General features: G+C 46.5%; 1 protein-coding gene and 1 pseudogene across 3 annotated transcripts in view; one reads left to right on the top strand and one right to left on the bottom strand.

The window, feature by feature from the left end:
- Positions 1-12,263, bottom strand: part of LOC131907358 (chromatin remodeling regulator CECR2) — a 111,311-nt gene extending 99,048 nt beyond the window's left edge. For all 3 annotated transcript variants that reach the window (XM_059258501.1, XM_059258502.1, XM_059258503.1), the window contains exon 1: positions 11,972-12,263. In XM_059258501.1, coding sequence (XP_059114484.1) covers positions 11,972-12,097 — 126 coding nt within the window. In that variant the 5' untranslated portion in view covers positions 12,098-12,263. The remainder of the gene's footprint in view (positions 1-11,971) is intronic.
- A 4,223-nt stretch (positions 12,264-16,486) lies between these two features.
- On the top strand, positions 16,487-16,605 carry LOC131907593 (5S ribosomal RNA; annotated as a pseudogene).
- Positions 16,606-17,274: the final 669 nt, after the last annotated feature.

Below are 17,274 nucleotides of genomic sequence, written 5' to 3'. Positions count from 1 at the left end.
CGAGTGCTGGGATTAAAGGCGTGTGCCACCACCGTCCGGCCCTTTTTTACTTTTTAAAGTTGGAAAGCAATTGAGAGCATCCATAAGGTGACCTCTGGCCTCCACACAGCTCTCTGTTTATGTCTCCGCCAACACACACACACACACACACACACACACACACACACACACACACACACAAATAATTAGTAGTAGTAGTAGTAATAGTAGTAGTAATAGTAGTAGTAGTGCATGTATGTGTATGGGATACTAGCCCAAACCAATACCACTCAAAGAGTGGGTCAAAAGTTCCAATAATTGCCGGGCGGTGGTGGCGGATCTCTGTGAGTTCGAGGCCAGCCTGGGCTACCAAGTGAGTCCCAGGAAAGGCACAAAGCTACACAGAGAAACCCTGTCTCGGGGGGGGGGGGGGGGGGGGGGGGGGGTGGGGGGGGTGTTCCAATAATTATACCAAGTGAAATTCTCTATGTTCTGTAAAACAAAGTTCTCTGAACAAGGAACTCTAGGACATTAAAACTGTGCATACCCAAAGAACCCAGGAGTAACCTTTGAGGATGAGAGAAAAGACACAAAGGAAATGAGAAGAAAAAGGATTCCCCAAAGGAGCAGATCTGTTAACACACTTTCTGTCAGGCAAATAACCTGTCCCAAGTGCCATTGTTGCAGAAACAATAAACATTCAGGGAAGGGGTGTTCATTAAAAGGAACTAGCCAGAAGACAGACAATCACTGTTCCAGTCAACAAGACTGCTTAACAGCTTTCTCAGTTCGGAAAAACTTACTCCGCTCTTGGAAATTAGTAGTGAAATAGTTGGTATCATCGTGGCCAAATCACTGCTCTATTTTCACACTGACTTTCTGATGGGATAAGCAGGAGAACACACACAGTACCAAAGTATACTTAAGGTGAGCACATGCTCTACTACATTTCAAGTCAGTTACCCCAGCAAACCTACCACAGGAAAAAAGTAGACCCCGATAAAGGTTGGATGAGGTCAGAGACTTTAAATGTGAAAATGAATAGTAGCCCTCATGTATTGTTATGTAATTACATTTGAAACCTGTGTGGCTAATGAAGTACAAGACACAGGACACAAGAGCATTATTCTGAGAAATCATATGCCTTCAGAATTCAAAGTGTATTAAAAAAAAAAAAAAGGAAAAGGAAAAGGAAAAAAAAAGCCTTTAAGTTGCAGAGAAGAGACTGACTTCACAGCAGCTTATTTATAGGAATTCTGAGATTTAGCACCTTGATGCAGACCCAAAATTCTACCCCTCCTCCACACATGCCCAGAGCAAGCCCTAGGACACATCAGGAGTTGAGCACAACAGAGTAATAGAAAAACAAAGGAAGGTGGCCAAGTCGCAGGCCCAAGTTAAAAGAGAATGTTAAGAAGGCTCAGCAGGCTGGAGGTGTGGCTCAGTAGTCAGTGCTTGCCCATCCTCAGGTTCCAGCCCGATGTGAAGAGACTGAAGGAAGGGAAGGGCTACCAACCAAGATAAAGTCAAAAGCCACAGATAGGTGAACAGGTTAAAATAGTTCATTTTTTTCTTCCAAGGCAGGGTTTCTCTGTGTAACTGCCATGGATTTCCTGGAACTAGCTCTGTAGACCAGGCTGGCCTTGAACTCACAGACATCCACCTGCCTCTGCCTCCTGAGTGCTGGGATTAATGGCGTGCGCCACCACTGCCCTGTGTTTCACGTCTTTCATCCAAGGAAATCAGAGCACTCCAAAGTACAGTAGACTAGTTTAGTCAGCATCACAATGCTATCTTCTATCCAAACCAAAATAACCCATTTATCACCGGGTATGGTGGCACACACCTTTAATTCTAGCACTGAAGAGGCAGAGGCAGTAGTTCTCTGTGATTTTTGAGGGCAACCTGGTCTACATAGTGAGAGCCATTCTAGAAAGAAAGGAAGAAGGGGAGAGGAGATGCTAACCCAAGTATCTGTTTACCAGCTTTCTGTCTGACACTGCAGTACTCCCTTCAAAACCTCCTTCAGATGTGGTGGCATACTCCTTTAGCCCCAGCAATGGGGAGTCAAGCAGGAAGATCTGAGTTTGAAGCTAGTTTGGTCTCCAGACTGAACAGCAAGACTGTCATGAGCTGAAGGCCAGCCTAGAATACACAGATGAGTGACAGACTGGCCTGAACTACAGTGAGAGCCTGTTGTTTTGTTGTTGTTGTTGTTTTTTTTTTTTTAAGAAAAAAAAAAGGGTGAAGAAATGCCAGCAAGGTGGCCCATGCCTCTAATCCCCGCTCTTGGGAGGCAGAGACAGGCAGATTTCTGAGTCTGAGGCCAGTTCCAAGACAGCCAGGGCTGTTACACAGAGAAACTCTGTCTCAACACCCCCTGGCCCCCCCCTTGCAAAGTAGTGAAATAACATAATTCAAGGCACCCCTTCAAATCTCAAACATAAAATATTAGGTCAGTTTGAGAACAACAGAAATAATGAAAATGTCAACCTTCAGAAGCTCCTATCAAAGAAGCTTATTTGCAGGCAAGTTTCCACTGAAAGAGAAAGACATCCATATAATTTACAAACACCAGACAAGTATGGATTTGCAGCTTCTATTTGGCACAATTAATTTGTAGAGTATAGGTAATAAGCCAGGCTGCCTATGATGATTTGCTTGAGTCAATGGTACAAAGCATCCTCAGAAATGGTCCCTCCTAGGACACAGCCAGGAATCATCTAGCCTGAAATCCCCATGTTACAAATCTGGAACCAAAGTAATCTTCCTAAAATCACAACTTTATGTCAAGGGCGAAGATGAGCCACAATCCTGGTGTCTAACACCTTTTGAAAATGTCTTCAAGAATTGAAATGCAGTAGTAGAGCTGGACTTGGCCTGTAGGAGGCTCTAGATCCAGCAGTCTACACACTACTTTGCCTCTGCATTGGTGGTTTCCACACTGCCAGAATTCCTCACTCTGGATCCTTAACATCCTAGGAAGCCAACCTTAAGACTTTGCTATCGCCGGGCGGTGGTGGCGCACACTCGGGAGGCAGAGCCAGGCGGATCTCTATGAGTTCGAGGCCAACCTGGGCTACCAAGTGAGTCCCAGGAAAGGCGCAAAGCTACACAGAGAAACCCTGTCTCGAAAAACCAAAAAAAAAAAAAAAAAAAAAGACTTTGCTATCAAGAGCTATACTACCCAGGTTGAATTTTAGGCCTTCCTAATTGTGTTCCAGAAAATAAAGCAAGGCTGAATTTACCATCAGTTATAAGGCAAGCCAATACCAAACCAACATGGAGCGTCCTCCATGGATGAGAGGGGAAATCAACCTTTCTATAACTGTTAAGAGGTCCCAATTTCTCCTCCGAAGCTCTTTGTGGTGAGAAAGAAGGGAAAGGGGGGCGGGGTGGGTAGGGAGCTAGAAAGCCTCTCCTCTTAAAATGTTTCCAACCAGAAAGGTGACTGCCTATTATTCTGTGACAATTCCATTACAAAAGGACGTCGCCCACTTTCAGGACCCAAATTGCATTATGGATTTGCCCTTCTGTAACTCACATCCTGTTCTTATCTTCCCTCCATTGAGGAAGAGAGGACTCTGACTCTTCAAAAGATAGAAAGCAGAAGGTTTAAAAAAGGATCTTCTATGGACCAAGATAGTACACAACTGTAATAAGATGATAGCTGCACGTTCCAGGCCAATCCAGGATACATAACACACGTTTTACATTAAATACAGTGTATGAGGGGGCTGGACAGATGGCTCAGCGGTTAAGAGCACTGGCTGTTCTTCCAGAGGACCTGGGTTCAATTCCCAGCATCCACATGGCAGCCTACAATTGCCTGTAACTCCACCTCCAGGGGATCCAACACTTTCACACAGACATACATGCAGGCAAAATACCAAACCACATAAAATAAAAATAAATAAATCATAAAAAATACACTAGTATGAAAAAACAAGAAAAAATGTAAGTTATTTTTAAAACTTGTTTGTTTTGTTCCTGTTGTGGAGATGCCTCAGTAGTAAGAGACCTCCCTGCTCTTCCACAGAACCCAGGTTCAATTCCCAGCACCCGTATGGTGGCTAGCAGGGTTCTGTAACTCCAGCGTCCAGGAATCCTACATCCTCTTCTGGCATCTGAGGGCACCAGGCACAAACATGTATGCAGGCAAAACACCTATACACACAAAAATAATTAAAAAATAAAACTTGTTTTGTTTCTGTTTTTGAGACAGGGTCTTGTATAGTCCTGGCTGGCTTAGATCTCACTCCGTATACAGTTCAGGCTGGCATTAACTTAAGAGACCCACCTGCCTCTGCTCCAGAGTGCTGGAATTAAAGGCTTGTGCCATCACACCCACCTTTAAATCATTTTAAATCACTTATCTCAGTTCCACTCAAATGCTATCTCAGCAAGCCATCAATCCCTATCCCTCTCTTAAATTACAGTAGCCATCCCTTACCATGACTCTTTTCAAGCTTCCCTAGACTTCATTTCTTAGACCCTGTGACATATTGTACCAGTTGTTCACTAAGAAGAGGGCAGGAACAATCTAAATTTTATTTTTATTAAATTATTTTGTGTTATCTCTGCATTGGGAACAGAGGCAGGCAGATATCTTGAGTTCCAGGACAGTGAGGACTAAACAGGGAAACCCTGTCCCGGAAAAAAAAAATTGTGTGTGTGTGTGTGTGTGTGTGTGTGTGTGTGTGTGTGTGTACCACTGAAAACATGTGGAGGTCAGAGGAAAAACTTGAAGACGTTAATTCTCTCCTACCATGTTGGTTCAAGGGTTAAAGCTTGGTAGCACACCCCTTCATCCACTGAGGCATCTAACCCACCCAGAGATCATGTATTTTTTGTGTGTTATACACATAGCTGTACCTCCAACAGCTAGTACCCTGACTAGCACATAGATGCTTTATAGACATTTGTCGACAGAAATTATTACATTAACTTGGCTCTTTGCACTTATTTCAGCAGAAGATTTAAAAATAATCTTCTGCCAGACAATGGGACTCACAAACGCCAGACAATTGTAACTCAGCATTCCAAAGGCTAAGGCAAGAGAATTATATCAAGTTCTAAGCCAGCCTAGGTTACAGAGTAAAAATACAAGCCTGTCTCACCAGGCAGTGGTGACACACACCTTTAATCCCAGCACTTGGGAGGCAGAGGCAGGCAGATCTGAGTTGAGGTCAGCCTGGTCTACACAAGTGAGTTCCAGAACAGCCAGGTTTACAGAGAAACCCTGTCTTAAAAACAAAACAAAAGGTCTCAAAAACAAAATAAAAGAGTTGGGTCAGGAGACGGCTCAGTGGGTAAAACACTTGCCACAAAAGCCTGAAGACCAGAATGGAGATTCCCCAGAACATACATCTTAAAGCCGTCAGACACTTCAAACAAGGTGAGAGGCACCAACACCCCAGCTTGTTCTCTGACCGCCACATATGCCACACATATGCATCATGCACACACACCTAATGAACAACAAAGTATCTTGTCAACAAGAAACTCCAGACTTGCACTATGCAATCTCTGTCGTCAGGACAGAAACCTCCACAAAACTTGGACAGAGCGGCAACAAAGACTTGTAAAAGCTCCTGGACCCTGGTGGGAATCCTTGTACAAACACCCAGCCTTGACAAGCTTTCAATTTCCACATCTGTAAGATGAGGGTAATCTCTACCCACTGGTTATGAGCAGCTCAGGATGAGTTGGATTTTTTTTTCCCCAAGACAGGGTTTCTCTGTGTAGTTTTTGTGCCTGTCCTGGATCTTACTCTGTAGTCCAGGCTGGCCTTGAAATCACGGAAATCCGCCTGGCTCTGCCTCCTGAGTGCTGGGATTAAAAGCGTGAGCCACCACCACCCCCTCGGCAGAGTTGCTATTTTTTAAATGTACAATACTGTATGTCTCATACCCTACATTACTTTAACCTGCTCCAGGTCACAAGGCTAGTTAAGGGCACCATTACAATCCAAGTTTCCTGGAAGGGAATAGGCCCAATTAGAGGCCTGATTATGCCCAGGCCCTAGAATTGATCCCTCATACTTCCAAACAAACACGTTTATAATTCCTAGTCCAGGGCCTGAACTCAAGAAACAGCTTCTGATTCCCTTAATCAGGACAAAACTATTCTTTGCTATTTCCTCTTTCTTGTTTTGCTTTTTTTGATCTAGGCTGTTCTAGAACAGATAGTCAGTCCTCCAGCCTCAGTCTACAGAATGATAGAACTACCAGCTCCAATCCGAATCATTTAACCTTAGAATAGTTTAGAATTTGATTAAAATGTTAACTCTAATCCCTACCCTGATAGCATTCATACCTGTACATCAACAAAATCTGTATGACCCATCCCTGAATACACTGGATACAACTAACATATGTTTAAGTTTCAGCAAATTGTACTACTTGTGTTAATTATAATTCATGGCTCATTCTCTTGATGAAGGGGCTTGTTGCACGAATCCTAAATGGTCTTACAAGAAAAATCTGAAGCCAGATGATATTGGGGTAAATGCTGAAAGATCAGAGACAGAGCAGCAAGCCACAGCCATTTCTCACCTTGTCAACTCCTCAGCTGATCCTGTCCCCACGAATCCAGACAGAATGCCTCTGAGTTCTCAGCCAAAAGGGCCCTAGTTCCTGTCTCTCATGCTTTATATGCCTTTCTCTGCCCAGCCATTTCACTTCCTATCTCAACCTTCCTAGTGCTGGTGGCTTGTGTGCTTCCCACGTACTGCAGATACTGGGGTTAAAGGTGTGTGCCACCACTGCCTGACCTCTATGTTTAACTCTGTGGCTGGCTCTGTCCTCTGATCTTCAGGCAAGCTTTATTTCTTAGATTACAAATATCACCACAGGGTCTAGAAACAGAAATACCAAGGTTAGAATACAAAGCTCTATGTACACTGGCCCCACATTATGCTACTGAGGAAGGGACTTCAGGCACACACAACCACAGGAAGAAGACACATGGCAGGAAACATTAAGACTAAAAAAAAAAGCAAGTATCTTAGGAAAGAAAGGTAGACAGAAACAATTAAATTAATTTGATCAAACTTCAGCTACTATACAAATCACTCAAATCCATGTAAACAATTCCAAATATCTACTTGGAGGCACCACTCTAGCTCTGCCCAGCTCTCTATAACAGTGGTTCTTAACCTTCCTAATGCTGAGACCCTTTAATACAGTTCCTCATGTTGTGATGACACCCCAGCCACAAAATTATTTTCGTTGCTATTTCATAACTAATTTTGCTGTTAGGAATTTCAATGTAAATGTCTGTGTTTTTCAATGGTCTTATGAGGTGACCCCAAATCGTACCCCACGCACAGGTCAAGAGTTGCTGCTCTATAAGGTTATGGAAAACCATTGTCCTCCTTTGCCTTACTTCAGTTTAGAGCAAGCATTAAATCTTTAAAGAGGCTAAATATCTTTGTTCCAAATCAGGACAAACTTAACTAATCTAATTCAATACAATATTAAATACAAAATATTTGGCTTTTACTAAATCATATATAACTGTGGATTCTATCATCAGCTAATGTGGCCAAAGGAGGCTGGCTATAATAAGCTGCTTTGATGACTAGATGGGTTATATGGCTATAACCCAAACTACTAGGGAAGCTGCACTGGGATAGAAAGACTGCTTAGCTACTTACTAAATCACCAACCCTGGCTACAGAGTGAGACTCTTACAAAACAATAACAAATAAGGGCTAGGTAGAGTTGGTTGTAGCTCAATGCCTAGCATGTGTTAAAACCCTGGGTTCAGTCCCATTACATCAAAAAACAACATATAGTATTTAATGATAACCAACTACTGAATGCAATGTCTTTAATCTATTCATGTCTAACTACACCCTAGCCTCTTCTGAAAAATAAAAGCCACACCTAATCTATAGCACAAACCAATCAGGAATATAGGAATTTCTAAATATGTTAACAAGTTTGCAGAGGCAAAGTGTAGTGTGTAGACTGTTGGATCTAGAGCCTCCTACAGGCCAAGCCCAGCTCTACTACTGCATTTCAATTCTTGAAGACATTTTCAAAAGGTGTTAGACACCTGGATTGTGGTTTGTTCATCCTCACCCTTGACATAAAGTTGTGATTTTAGGAAGACTACTTTGGTTCCAGATTTGTAACATGGAGATTTCAGGCTAGATGATTCCTTGCTGTGTCCTAGGAGGGACCATTTCTGAGTATGCCTAAAACCAACTGGTGATTGAGTTATTTTAATTCTTTTATTTGTATTTTGCAAAAACTTAAGCTTTATATAATAATCATATATTGTTTTTAAAAACCAGGGGATGCCAGGCAGTGATGGCTCATGCCTTTAATCCCAGCACTCAGGAGGCAGAGGCAGGCGGGTCTTTTTGAGTTTGAGGCCAGCCTGGTCTACAGATCGAGGTCCAGGAAAGGCGCAAAGCTACATAGAGAAACTCAACTCGAAAATCCAAAAAAAAAAAAGGGGGGGGGCTGATTATGGCAACTTTGGGTATTCTAGCAAGTGCTCAACCCTGAGCTACATATACTCCTATCTAAAACAACTAAGAATCTGGAACAACTGAAAGCATTGTTATAGTATCCTCTGATTTTTGTCCTGATTATTTTAGAACCATTATTTAAGGGCAGCAACATACGGTGCTTAAAAAAAAAAAAAAAAAAAAAAAAAGAAGAAGCAAAAAGCAGGGTGTAGTGGTGTATGACTTTAATTCCAGCACTTAGGAGGCAGAGGCCAGCCTGGTCTACAGAGGGGGTTCCAGGACATCCAGGAATACAGAAAAACCTTGTCTTGAAAAAGGAGGAGGACGAGGAGGATGAGGAGGATGAGGAGGAGAAGGAGGAGGAGAAGAAAAGGGCCGGGAAAGCCTGCTCAGTGATAACAGTGCCTGCCTAGCATGTTATAAAGACCCTGAGTTCATCTCCAGCACCACACACACACAAAGTCAAGTATGTTGACTCTTCTAAAGAAACAATCTGTTTAAGGTTAATTAACAGTACAAAAATATTTTTACATGCAAAAATAAAAACACCCCTACTTTAGGGACCTGTTGTCTAAGTGGGAGGTCTTGACCTCTCACAGAACAGGAACAAGAATCCTGGAGCCTTTCACCCAGCTGTGAGATTGCTTCATTTTGGACAGAAACCAAGTCCTTAAGGATTCTGCTTCCTAAATTTGCTATAAATCCAAGGATTCAGCCTCGGAGAAAAGGGTAATAAAATTAGATCTTTCACACGACTGAAAACTGACTTCCTAAAGGAATGATGTCCAACTCTGACTATGTGGTAGTTTATATTCATTTCTAGATTTTCAAGGTGTAATTAGAACTACAGGGTCTTTCCACATGCCCACCAGGTAGATACAGCTCAGCACTGACATATTTTTACTTTAAGAGAAGGTCTAACACTGCACTGTAAACCTAACCAATAAACTAGTTGATGTTTTCAAATCACCTAAGAAAAACAAAAACAAAATTTACTGATGGTGTCTTTGGGGAATTCTGCATTGTTGATGGGTCAAAATCAAACTTCTTAGAAATTAGAATTTTAGATAGTTCATCTTTTGATAACTATTCAAAATCCTGAATTAAATACAAGAAGGGAAAGTCATTATAATTTGTTACATGTTTACTGATCTTCTCCATAGGGGAGGGGGAAAAGGTTTCATGGTATTTAAAATATGTACATGTTGGAATCAGGATATTAATGTGTTGAATGTTTTTTTAAGTAACATACATACACTTTAACTAACAAAATGTCTCTTCCAAGAAACGCTAGAATCAGGGACAGGGATGGTGACTCCCTGTGAAGTCAGGCTTGGTGGTGGACAATCTGAGGACAACCTGAGTTTCAGTCCTGGGGCTCTCACATGGAGAGAGAGAACCAATTCCCTCAAATTGTCCTCTGCCCTCCACTAGCACTCCCTGACACAGGAACACCCACACATTTTTTTTAACCACTAGAATTAAAAGACACTATGTCAAGTAGATCTGATTATTCACCATGTGAAGGACAGTAAGTGCTTACATTGCCTAGAGGAATTAGGCCATCTAATACTGAGAAACCTCAAGTTTACTACTTAGGATAGAAATTAGAGGTTACTCTAAATATGATGAGTATAATTAAGGCAAAATGAGTTTCCTCTATTTTTCTATCAACAAAATGGGAAAACAAGGACTTGGAAAGGTGGCCTTTTCCCCAACGGTAGTGTTCTTCAAATGCACTCAATTTGTAATCTGGCACATCCACTTACTTTCTCTTGGAAGAAAGAAAAGGGGCTGGGGACAAGTTTACCAGCAACCCAATATGGCACTGTCACAAGCAATACCCCACACACGGCAGCCACCATTTTGAGCAGCAGGATTTAATTAGACTACTCAGGATTTCAAACCAACTAAAAGGAAACAGAGGACGTCAGAATCACTAGGCATCTCTTCCCCTTTAAGATTCCTCAAATCATTATCTTTGTAGTCCAATATCATTAAAAAATTTCATCACAAAAATGTTCTTTACATCCATGTTCAAACTTTGTAAACAAACGCTTTGCGGTTTCGTGAAATTCCCAAGTTACATTTTCCTAAAACGTGGAGAAGCCCCCGACCTGGAGAACCTACCAACCTACTCACATTGTTTTATAGAGTACCTCCAAAAGCCAACGAGTGGCCCTGGTTTCAGTCTACATTCCCCTTCATTCTCCTAACCCAGCTCTTGTGACCGTTTTAGTTTTCCGATTTCATTAACTCTGCAACAAGAGCAAGTTCCCACGCTTCGTTCATAGGAGAATGCAAATAATATTTCTGCAAACACAACTGACTTTAAAAACAAAGGTGAGCAAAGACCTCAGGAGTCACCAAATTTAAAGCAAGGTTCATGGGGGTGGAGAGGCGATCACAACGGCCAGACCTTCCAATTAAATTACTTTAATTTCGATTATTTTAATTGTAAAGCCATCCACAGAACTGGAAACAATAAACTGACCAACAGTTCCGTGTACCTTTGTCCCGAGGAAAAAGGTGGTTAAGTCACAACACAGATTATCACAGGAAAGAAAGCAACTCAACCTGCCAACCCATCATACATTTCACACCTCCATCCAAAAAGAAAAGACGAGGAGATGCTGCTGCAGCTGCTGCTGCTGCTTTGGGACATCTTACACATTCCGTTTCCCACACTCCCGCCACTGTCCTTGCCACTCGGACCCTCCGATTTCAGTCCAGTTATCACAAAGCCTCGGGTCTTGAACAGCACCTTCGGCCTGGCCAGAAAGCCATCCCTTTCCTCCTCGCTCGCCCGGGGGGAATAATGGTGGCGAAATCAACTCAGCGAGCAGCGAGCGAGCTCCTCGAACCTAGAGGGCTGCAAGTTCCTCGGAAGAGGAGCTGTTTTTAAAAAAAGGGGGGGTGGGGTGTCCCAAACTTTCCTCCACAGCCTCGGCGTCCCGAGCGACGGTGAGCGCCAGGCGGTCCCACCAGGAGAACGCCCCAAGCTCAGGCCCCATCCCCGCCCGCCCAAAGTTGACTGGAAGCGCCGAGAGTTACCGGCCTCCCCAAGTCGGCCAAGTGCGAGCCGGGCGAGCGTCTCCCGAGCAACGCCGACCCTGCCCAGGGCCGCTCCCGCCCGGCCGCGGTGGCCCCCCGCTCGTGCGCCCGCACCCCGTCCCCGTCCCCGTCCCCGTCCCCGTCCCCGTCCCCGTCCCCGCCTGAACAGCTGCTCGCCGCCTCCGAAGCTCCGGGCGGCGGGGAGCGCGCGCGCACTCTCGCCCTCAGGCCGCCCGAGAAGTCCCGGGAGAGCCCCCGGGTCCCGCGCCGACAAAAGCAGGCTCGACCCCCGCCGGCGAGAGCGCGCGGGGCCGCGGGGAGCCCGTGCCGGCCGGCCGCCTCGTGCCCGCCGCCGAGCCCCCCTCGCCGCCCGCTCTCCGCGCCAAGTCGGCGGCCCGCGACTCCCCGCGGGGAAGCGCGGAGAAAGGGGCGCACGCAGCGCCCGCCACTCACCTCGATCTCGAAGTCGGGCAGGCGGAACGCCGTGCGAAAGAGCGAGCAGAAGTGCGCGATGGCCGGGACTTCCCACCAGGAGCGGAGCTCGCCCAGCCCGGCCGCGCCGCCCTCCTCCGGGCACATCTCCCCGCCGCGCTCGCCCGCTCGCCCGCTCTCCCCTCGCTCCGACTCCGGCCACGGGCAAGCGCCTCTCAGCGCGCGGCGGCTCCCGCCGCTCGGCGTGAGCACAGGCTGAGGCGCGCCGGGCGGGGGGCGGCGGGCCGAGTCGCTGAAGCGGCCGCTGCTCCGGCAGCCGGCGGGGGCCGCGCGCTCGCCCCGTCCCGCCGCGGCCGTGCGGCCGCCCCCAGTCCCATACAATATAATCCACTCAGCGCCGAGGCAAACAGATGGGGCTGGGGGTGGGGAGGGGGGCCCAGCGGCAGCCTGGGGGAGGGGCCGCCCACGAGGAGGGGGCGGGGCCGGCGCGCACCACAACAACAACCCCGCCCCCACCCCTGCGCGGACAGCTGCACTCAGGGAGGGGGAGGGGAGCGGGCCGGCCGCGCCCCGGGGAGGGGCCGCGCGCCACGCGGAGGGGGCCGCGCGCAGCCCGCGGGCGGCTGGGGGGCGAGCTCCGCGGTGCAGGTGTTTGGGGCCGGGGAGTGGGGCGACTCGGGTGACGGAGGACAATGAGGGTCTCTCCCACCCCCACGTGGCCCCAGTGGTCGAGTCCTTTTAAAGGGCCCGCTGGGTGGTGCTCTCGCTCGGGGCTAGCTCCGGGAGTGCGCACGTGTGGGATTTCGGTTATTCCTGCCGTGGAGGAGGGTGGTGCAGGAGGGAGCGAGGGAGTGGGCTGTCCACGCTGGAGCCCCGAGGCCCCGGGAAGCGGAGCGCTTTCCACCTGTTCTCGGGCGCTTTTATTTCCAGCGGAGAACGGGACTTTGGAGGAGCGCGGAAAGTGCCTCGGTGCTCCCCAGGGAAGAAGGTGGCGGGGCTGGTTAGGCTGGAACCGAGTAGGACGGAGGGTAGAGTGTGGCGGGAAGGGTGGAGTAGGGGGGAGGCACCAATCAGCAGCCTAGCGGGAAGAGCAATTTCCCCCACCCCAGGGAACGGACACGTGCAGCCGCCCTGGAGGAGAAGACTGGCTTGCAGCCCTGGGACTGCCCTCGCCGTCGCCTGCCTGCGGACGGACGCGAGTGCTCACAATGTGGCTAGGAGGCTGGGGGATGGGGACGAGGCTGGAGACGCTGGGACCGGGGGCCGGGTGGGGGTGGAGACCTGCCCCGGCCAAGGGAATGTGCTCCGGGAGGAGGCTGCTGAGGCCACGGGCCTTAGAAATGGTAACTGCCATTTAGGACGTCGGAATTCTGTCCAACCGGAAGGGAGAAATCGCCTCCAAAGACTACCCAGAAGTTTGGAAGAACTACGTTGAAGGCTTGTCTGTTTGTATTGGTCATTTGTGCTTGAGCAGTTCGACTCTGAGAGTCCTGTGTGGCTCTCTCTCTACTCCACTTCTCAAGAAACACCGCCCCTGACGTGCACTCACATTTAGCTATTTACTGAGCGATAGGCACAACCTGGAGAAAATAATAGCAAGGATGAGGAACGAGTTTATATGACAGATGTAGAAGTAGGGTGACTGGATAATTCCACCTTCCTCCACCCTCGCCTTTTCTGATCGTTTTAACAACCTCTTGTGTCTTTGTACGGCGGTGGCACTTTAAAAACAGAATTCTCAAGCTATTTCAAGTCAGTCTTGTGAACCAACTAATCTTTAAGATACTTCATCTTCCCGAGCACTGCCCTGTAGGTGGGAGGTAGCAACCCCTAACTAAACGAAGTCTATCCCTGGTTTTTAGGTTGTTTTTAAAGTTCAGCTGCTCTGTAGATGCCTCCTAAATAAATGGGGGGGCGGGGGCGGGGAGTAGCAGGCCACTGTGGAATTTACCCCGTATCTCCTGGAATGTTCTATGGACGTTTTGTTTTGTGACAAGGTTTCCGCTCTATAGCCCAGGCTGGCCTCTCAAACTGAAGAGGCTCCTGCCTCTGTCTTGATCATGAGCCTCCATGCTTGGCTTACTCTGAACTGCTGTGCCACACCTTTTTTCTTTGAAAAGGGTTTCATAAAGCCCAGACTCGCTAGCAACCAGCTCTCTATCCTGCATATCACCTTGAACTAATTCTTCTGCCTGCACTTCTGGGGTGTTGGGATTACAGACATGCACCTCTGAGTGCTGCTAACATTTCTTCACACTTGTATCTAATCCATTATATTCTGACTGTTCTCACTCCTTCCTCCTGCTCTCCCATCTATCTTCTCATTTCTGTCTTTATCCTTTTTTTTTTAATATGGGTTTTTATTTTTGGTTTTTTGAGACAATTCTCTGTGTAGTTTTGGTGCCTGTCCTGGATCTCGCTCTGTAGACCAGGCTGGCCTCAGACTCACAGAGATTCGCCTGGTTCTGCCTCCCGAGTGCTGGGATTAAAGGCGTGTGCCACCGCAGCTGGGCTTTTATGTGGTTTTTTGAAGCAGGGTTTCTGGGTGTAGCCCTTGGCTGTCCTGGAACTCACAAAGACCCCTGGGCCTCTGCCGCCTGAGTGCTGGGATCAAAGGCCTTCGCCACTACCACCAAGCTCTTGTCTTTATCTTTTATCATCATCTAATCTTACTGACATCTCAGTTGTCATTACTGGCCAACCTAGTAATAATAAATTAACAGTACCAGGAAGCAGAAAGGTAAGAGAGATTTGGCTACCCGATAATCACTGTGGTAGTTGAATGCTTGTTACACTCAATTACACACCCCCATTGTAAACTACTCCTCTTATCATCCACACCACAGCCAAAAGTCCGAAAAGTCAACAAAGCTGTTGTGGAACTGGAAGTACTGCACTTCCACCCCCTTACAGGGGTCAGAAATGGTCAGAACCTCCTTCCTCTGGGTGGATTGGCCTCTGAGGCCAGTGTCCGCTTGAGTGTCGCATATGGATTCATGTGATTTGCACATCTCAGGAGAGTGCTATCATTATGTAACTGCAGTTTGGGCCTGCTTCCTTCTCTCTGCCCTCCTGACCACCCCCAGTCCCACCTAAACCTCTACCTGCAGTCTGGATCCCATCCAGGCTCTGAGAGCGAAGGAATTGGAGATGCCTAGGGTCTGACGAGCAGACTAGACTTTACTTCCATTTGGACTTCTGCTTCCTGGAATTGCTGGCTTTTGCCCCAGCTCTGAACATGCCTATCACCTTTCCCCCTGAGCTCGCCTGCTTCAGGCCTGTTCTCTGAACTAACCTGTAGTCCAGAATAATGACCCCTGTACGAATGTTTAAACACTCCCTCTGTGACTTTCCTCTTGCTTCTGAGTGGCGCTGCACCTCCTGATTTGTCCCAGCATAGACCATAGTGATCTCTCTGATCACTAGGGTTTGCATCTTCCTTACACCATGTCTCTTTTCTACTCATGAGCCAGGGCCTCTAACCTCATGACCCTGATGGTACCTGGAAATAATTCTTTCATAGTCTCTACAACTTTGATTTACATAACCTCTTCTCCCTGAGCATTTTCCATTAAATGGGAAATTGGGCCTGACAACCTGAATTTGAGCCCCTGAACCCACATGGTGGAAAGAAAACCAAGCACCACACCACGAGTGTGCTCTGGCACACATGCACACCCACATACGTAGAAAACAAATCGTGGAACCTGCCTTTAATCTCGGCACTTGGGAAGTAGAGGTACAAGAATGATAAGTTTAAGTCCAGCCTCTACTACACAAAACAAATTCAAGGCTAGCCTGGACCACATGAGATCTGTATCAAAACCAAAATACGGCCACAAGAGGCAGACGGTGGTGGTGCACGACTTTAATCCCAGCACTCATGAGGCAGAGACAGGTGGATCTCTGAGTTCGAGGCCAGCCTGGTCTACAGAGTGAGTTCCAGGACAGGCTCCAAAGCTACACAGAGAAACCCTGTCTGGAAAAAAAACAAAAAAGGGGGGGACCACAGGATGGCTCAAGGAATAAAGGTGCTGATGACCTGGGTTCCATCACCTGGAATCACATGCTAGAAGGAAAGAACTGACTCCTGCAAGTTGTCCTATGACCTAGACAAGCGTACTGTGGCACACATAATGTTTTCAAATCTATTGTGCTGTGGCGGCTGCATGCGTGTAATCTCAGCACTCAGGAGAATGAAGCCAAAAGATCACAAGTTCGAGGCTACCCTGAGCTATATGAATCAAAGACCAGCCTGTTCTAAACAGTGAGACCCTGTCTCAAAAACAAAACAATGGGCCAGCAAGGTAGCTTAGTGAGTAAAGGCACTTGCCACCAAGACTGATGACCTGAGTTCAATCTCTGTCACCCCACGTGATGGAATGAGAGAACCAACTCCTACAAGTTGTCCTCAGATCACACATGGACCTATGGCGTACAGACAAACATGTACACATGAATGCACATGCACACACACACATAAATGTAATACAAAATTTTAAACACTAAACAATCCCCCAGTTTTGCTGACTAATTATGTAAAAATATACCACCCTGAACGCGCCCGATCTCGTCTGATCTCGGAAGCTAAGCAGGGTCGGGCCTGGTTAGTACTTGGATGGGAGACCACCTGGGAATACCGGGTGCTGTAGGCTTAAAAAAAAAAAGAAAAAGAAAAAAAAAATTACATTACTTCTCATTGAAAAATAAGATATAATGTCAACCATCATTGGGATTCACAGAAATTCCTGAAAATAATTTGGGAAACTACTTTTTAAAAACAGTTTTTAAATTTTGAGATAAAATCTCACTATGAAGCCCTGGCTGGCCTCAAACTCACAGAGATCTACTTTCCTCTACCTCTAAAGTACTAAAAAACATGGGGCACCAAACCCAACCTAACTTTTTTTTCACTTTTTTTAAATTTATTTTTCTATTATCAGCTTGATACAGTATAAATTTTTATCCTAACTGTGAAATGTTTCACTGAGGCTTGCCCAGTAATTGAGTAAAACCAAAACTTATTATAAGCCACAGTCATCCTAGGGTCCCCCCTTCTAAATATATAGCCTCCCTGGTTCTGTGGGTGGCAGTCTGATTGTTCTTTGCTTTATATCTAGAATCCACTTATGAGTGAGAACATACCATGTTTGTCCTTCTGGGTTTGGGTTACCTCACTCAGGATGATATTTTCTAGTTCCATCCATTTGCCTGCAAATTTCATGCTGTCATTGTTTTTCTCTGCTGAGTAGTACTCCATTGTGTATATGTACCACATTTTCTTAATCCATTCTTCAGTTGAGGGGCATCTAGGTTGTTTCCTG

This window comes from Peromyscus eremicus, chromosome 3, assembly GCF_949786415.1.
Source record: "Peromyscus eremicus chromosome 3, PerEre_H2_v1, whole genome shotgun sequence".
In the NCBI taxonomy this organism is placed as follows: Eukaryota; Metazoa; Chordata; class Mammalia; order Rodentia; family Cricetidae; genus Peromyscus; species Peromyscus eremicus.
This window is presented reverse-complemented; position numbering and strand designations above follow the sequence as displayed.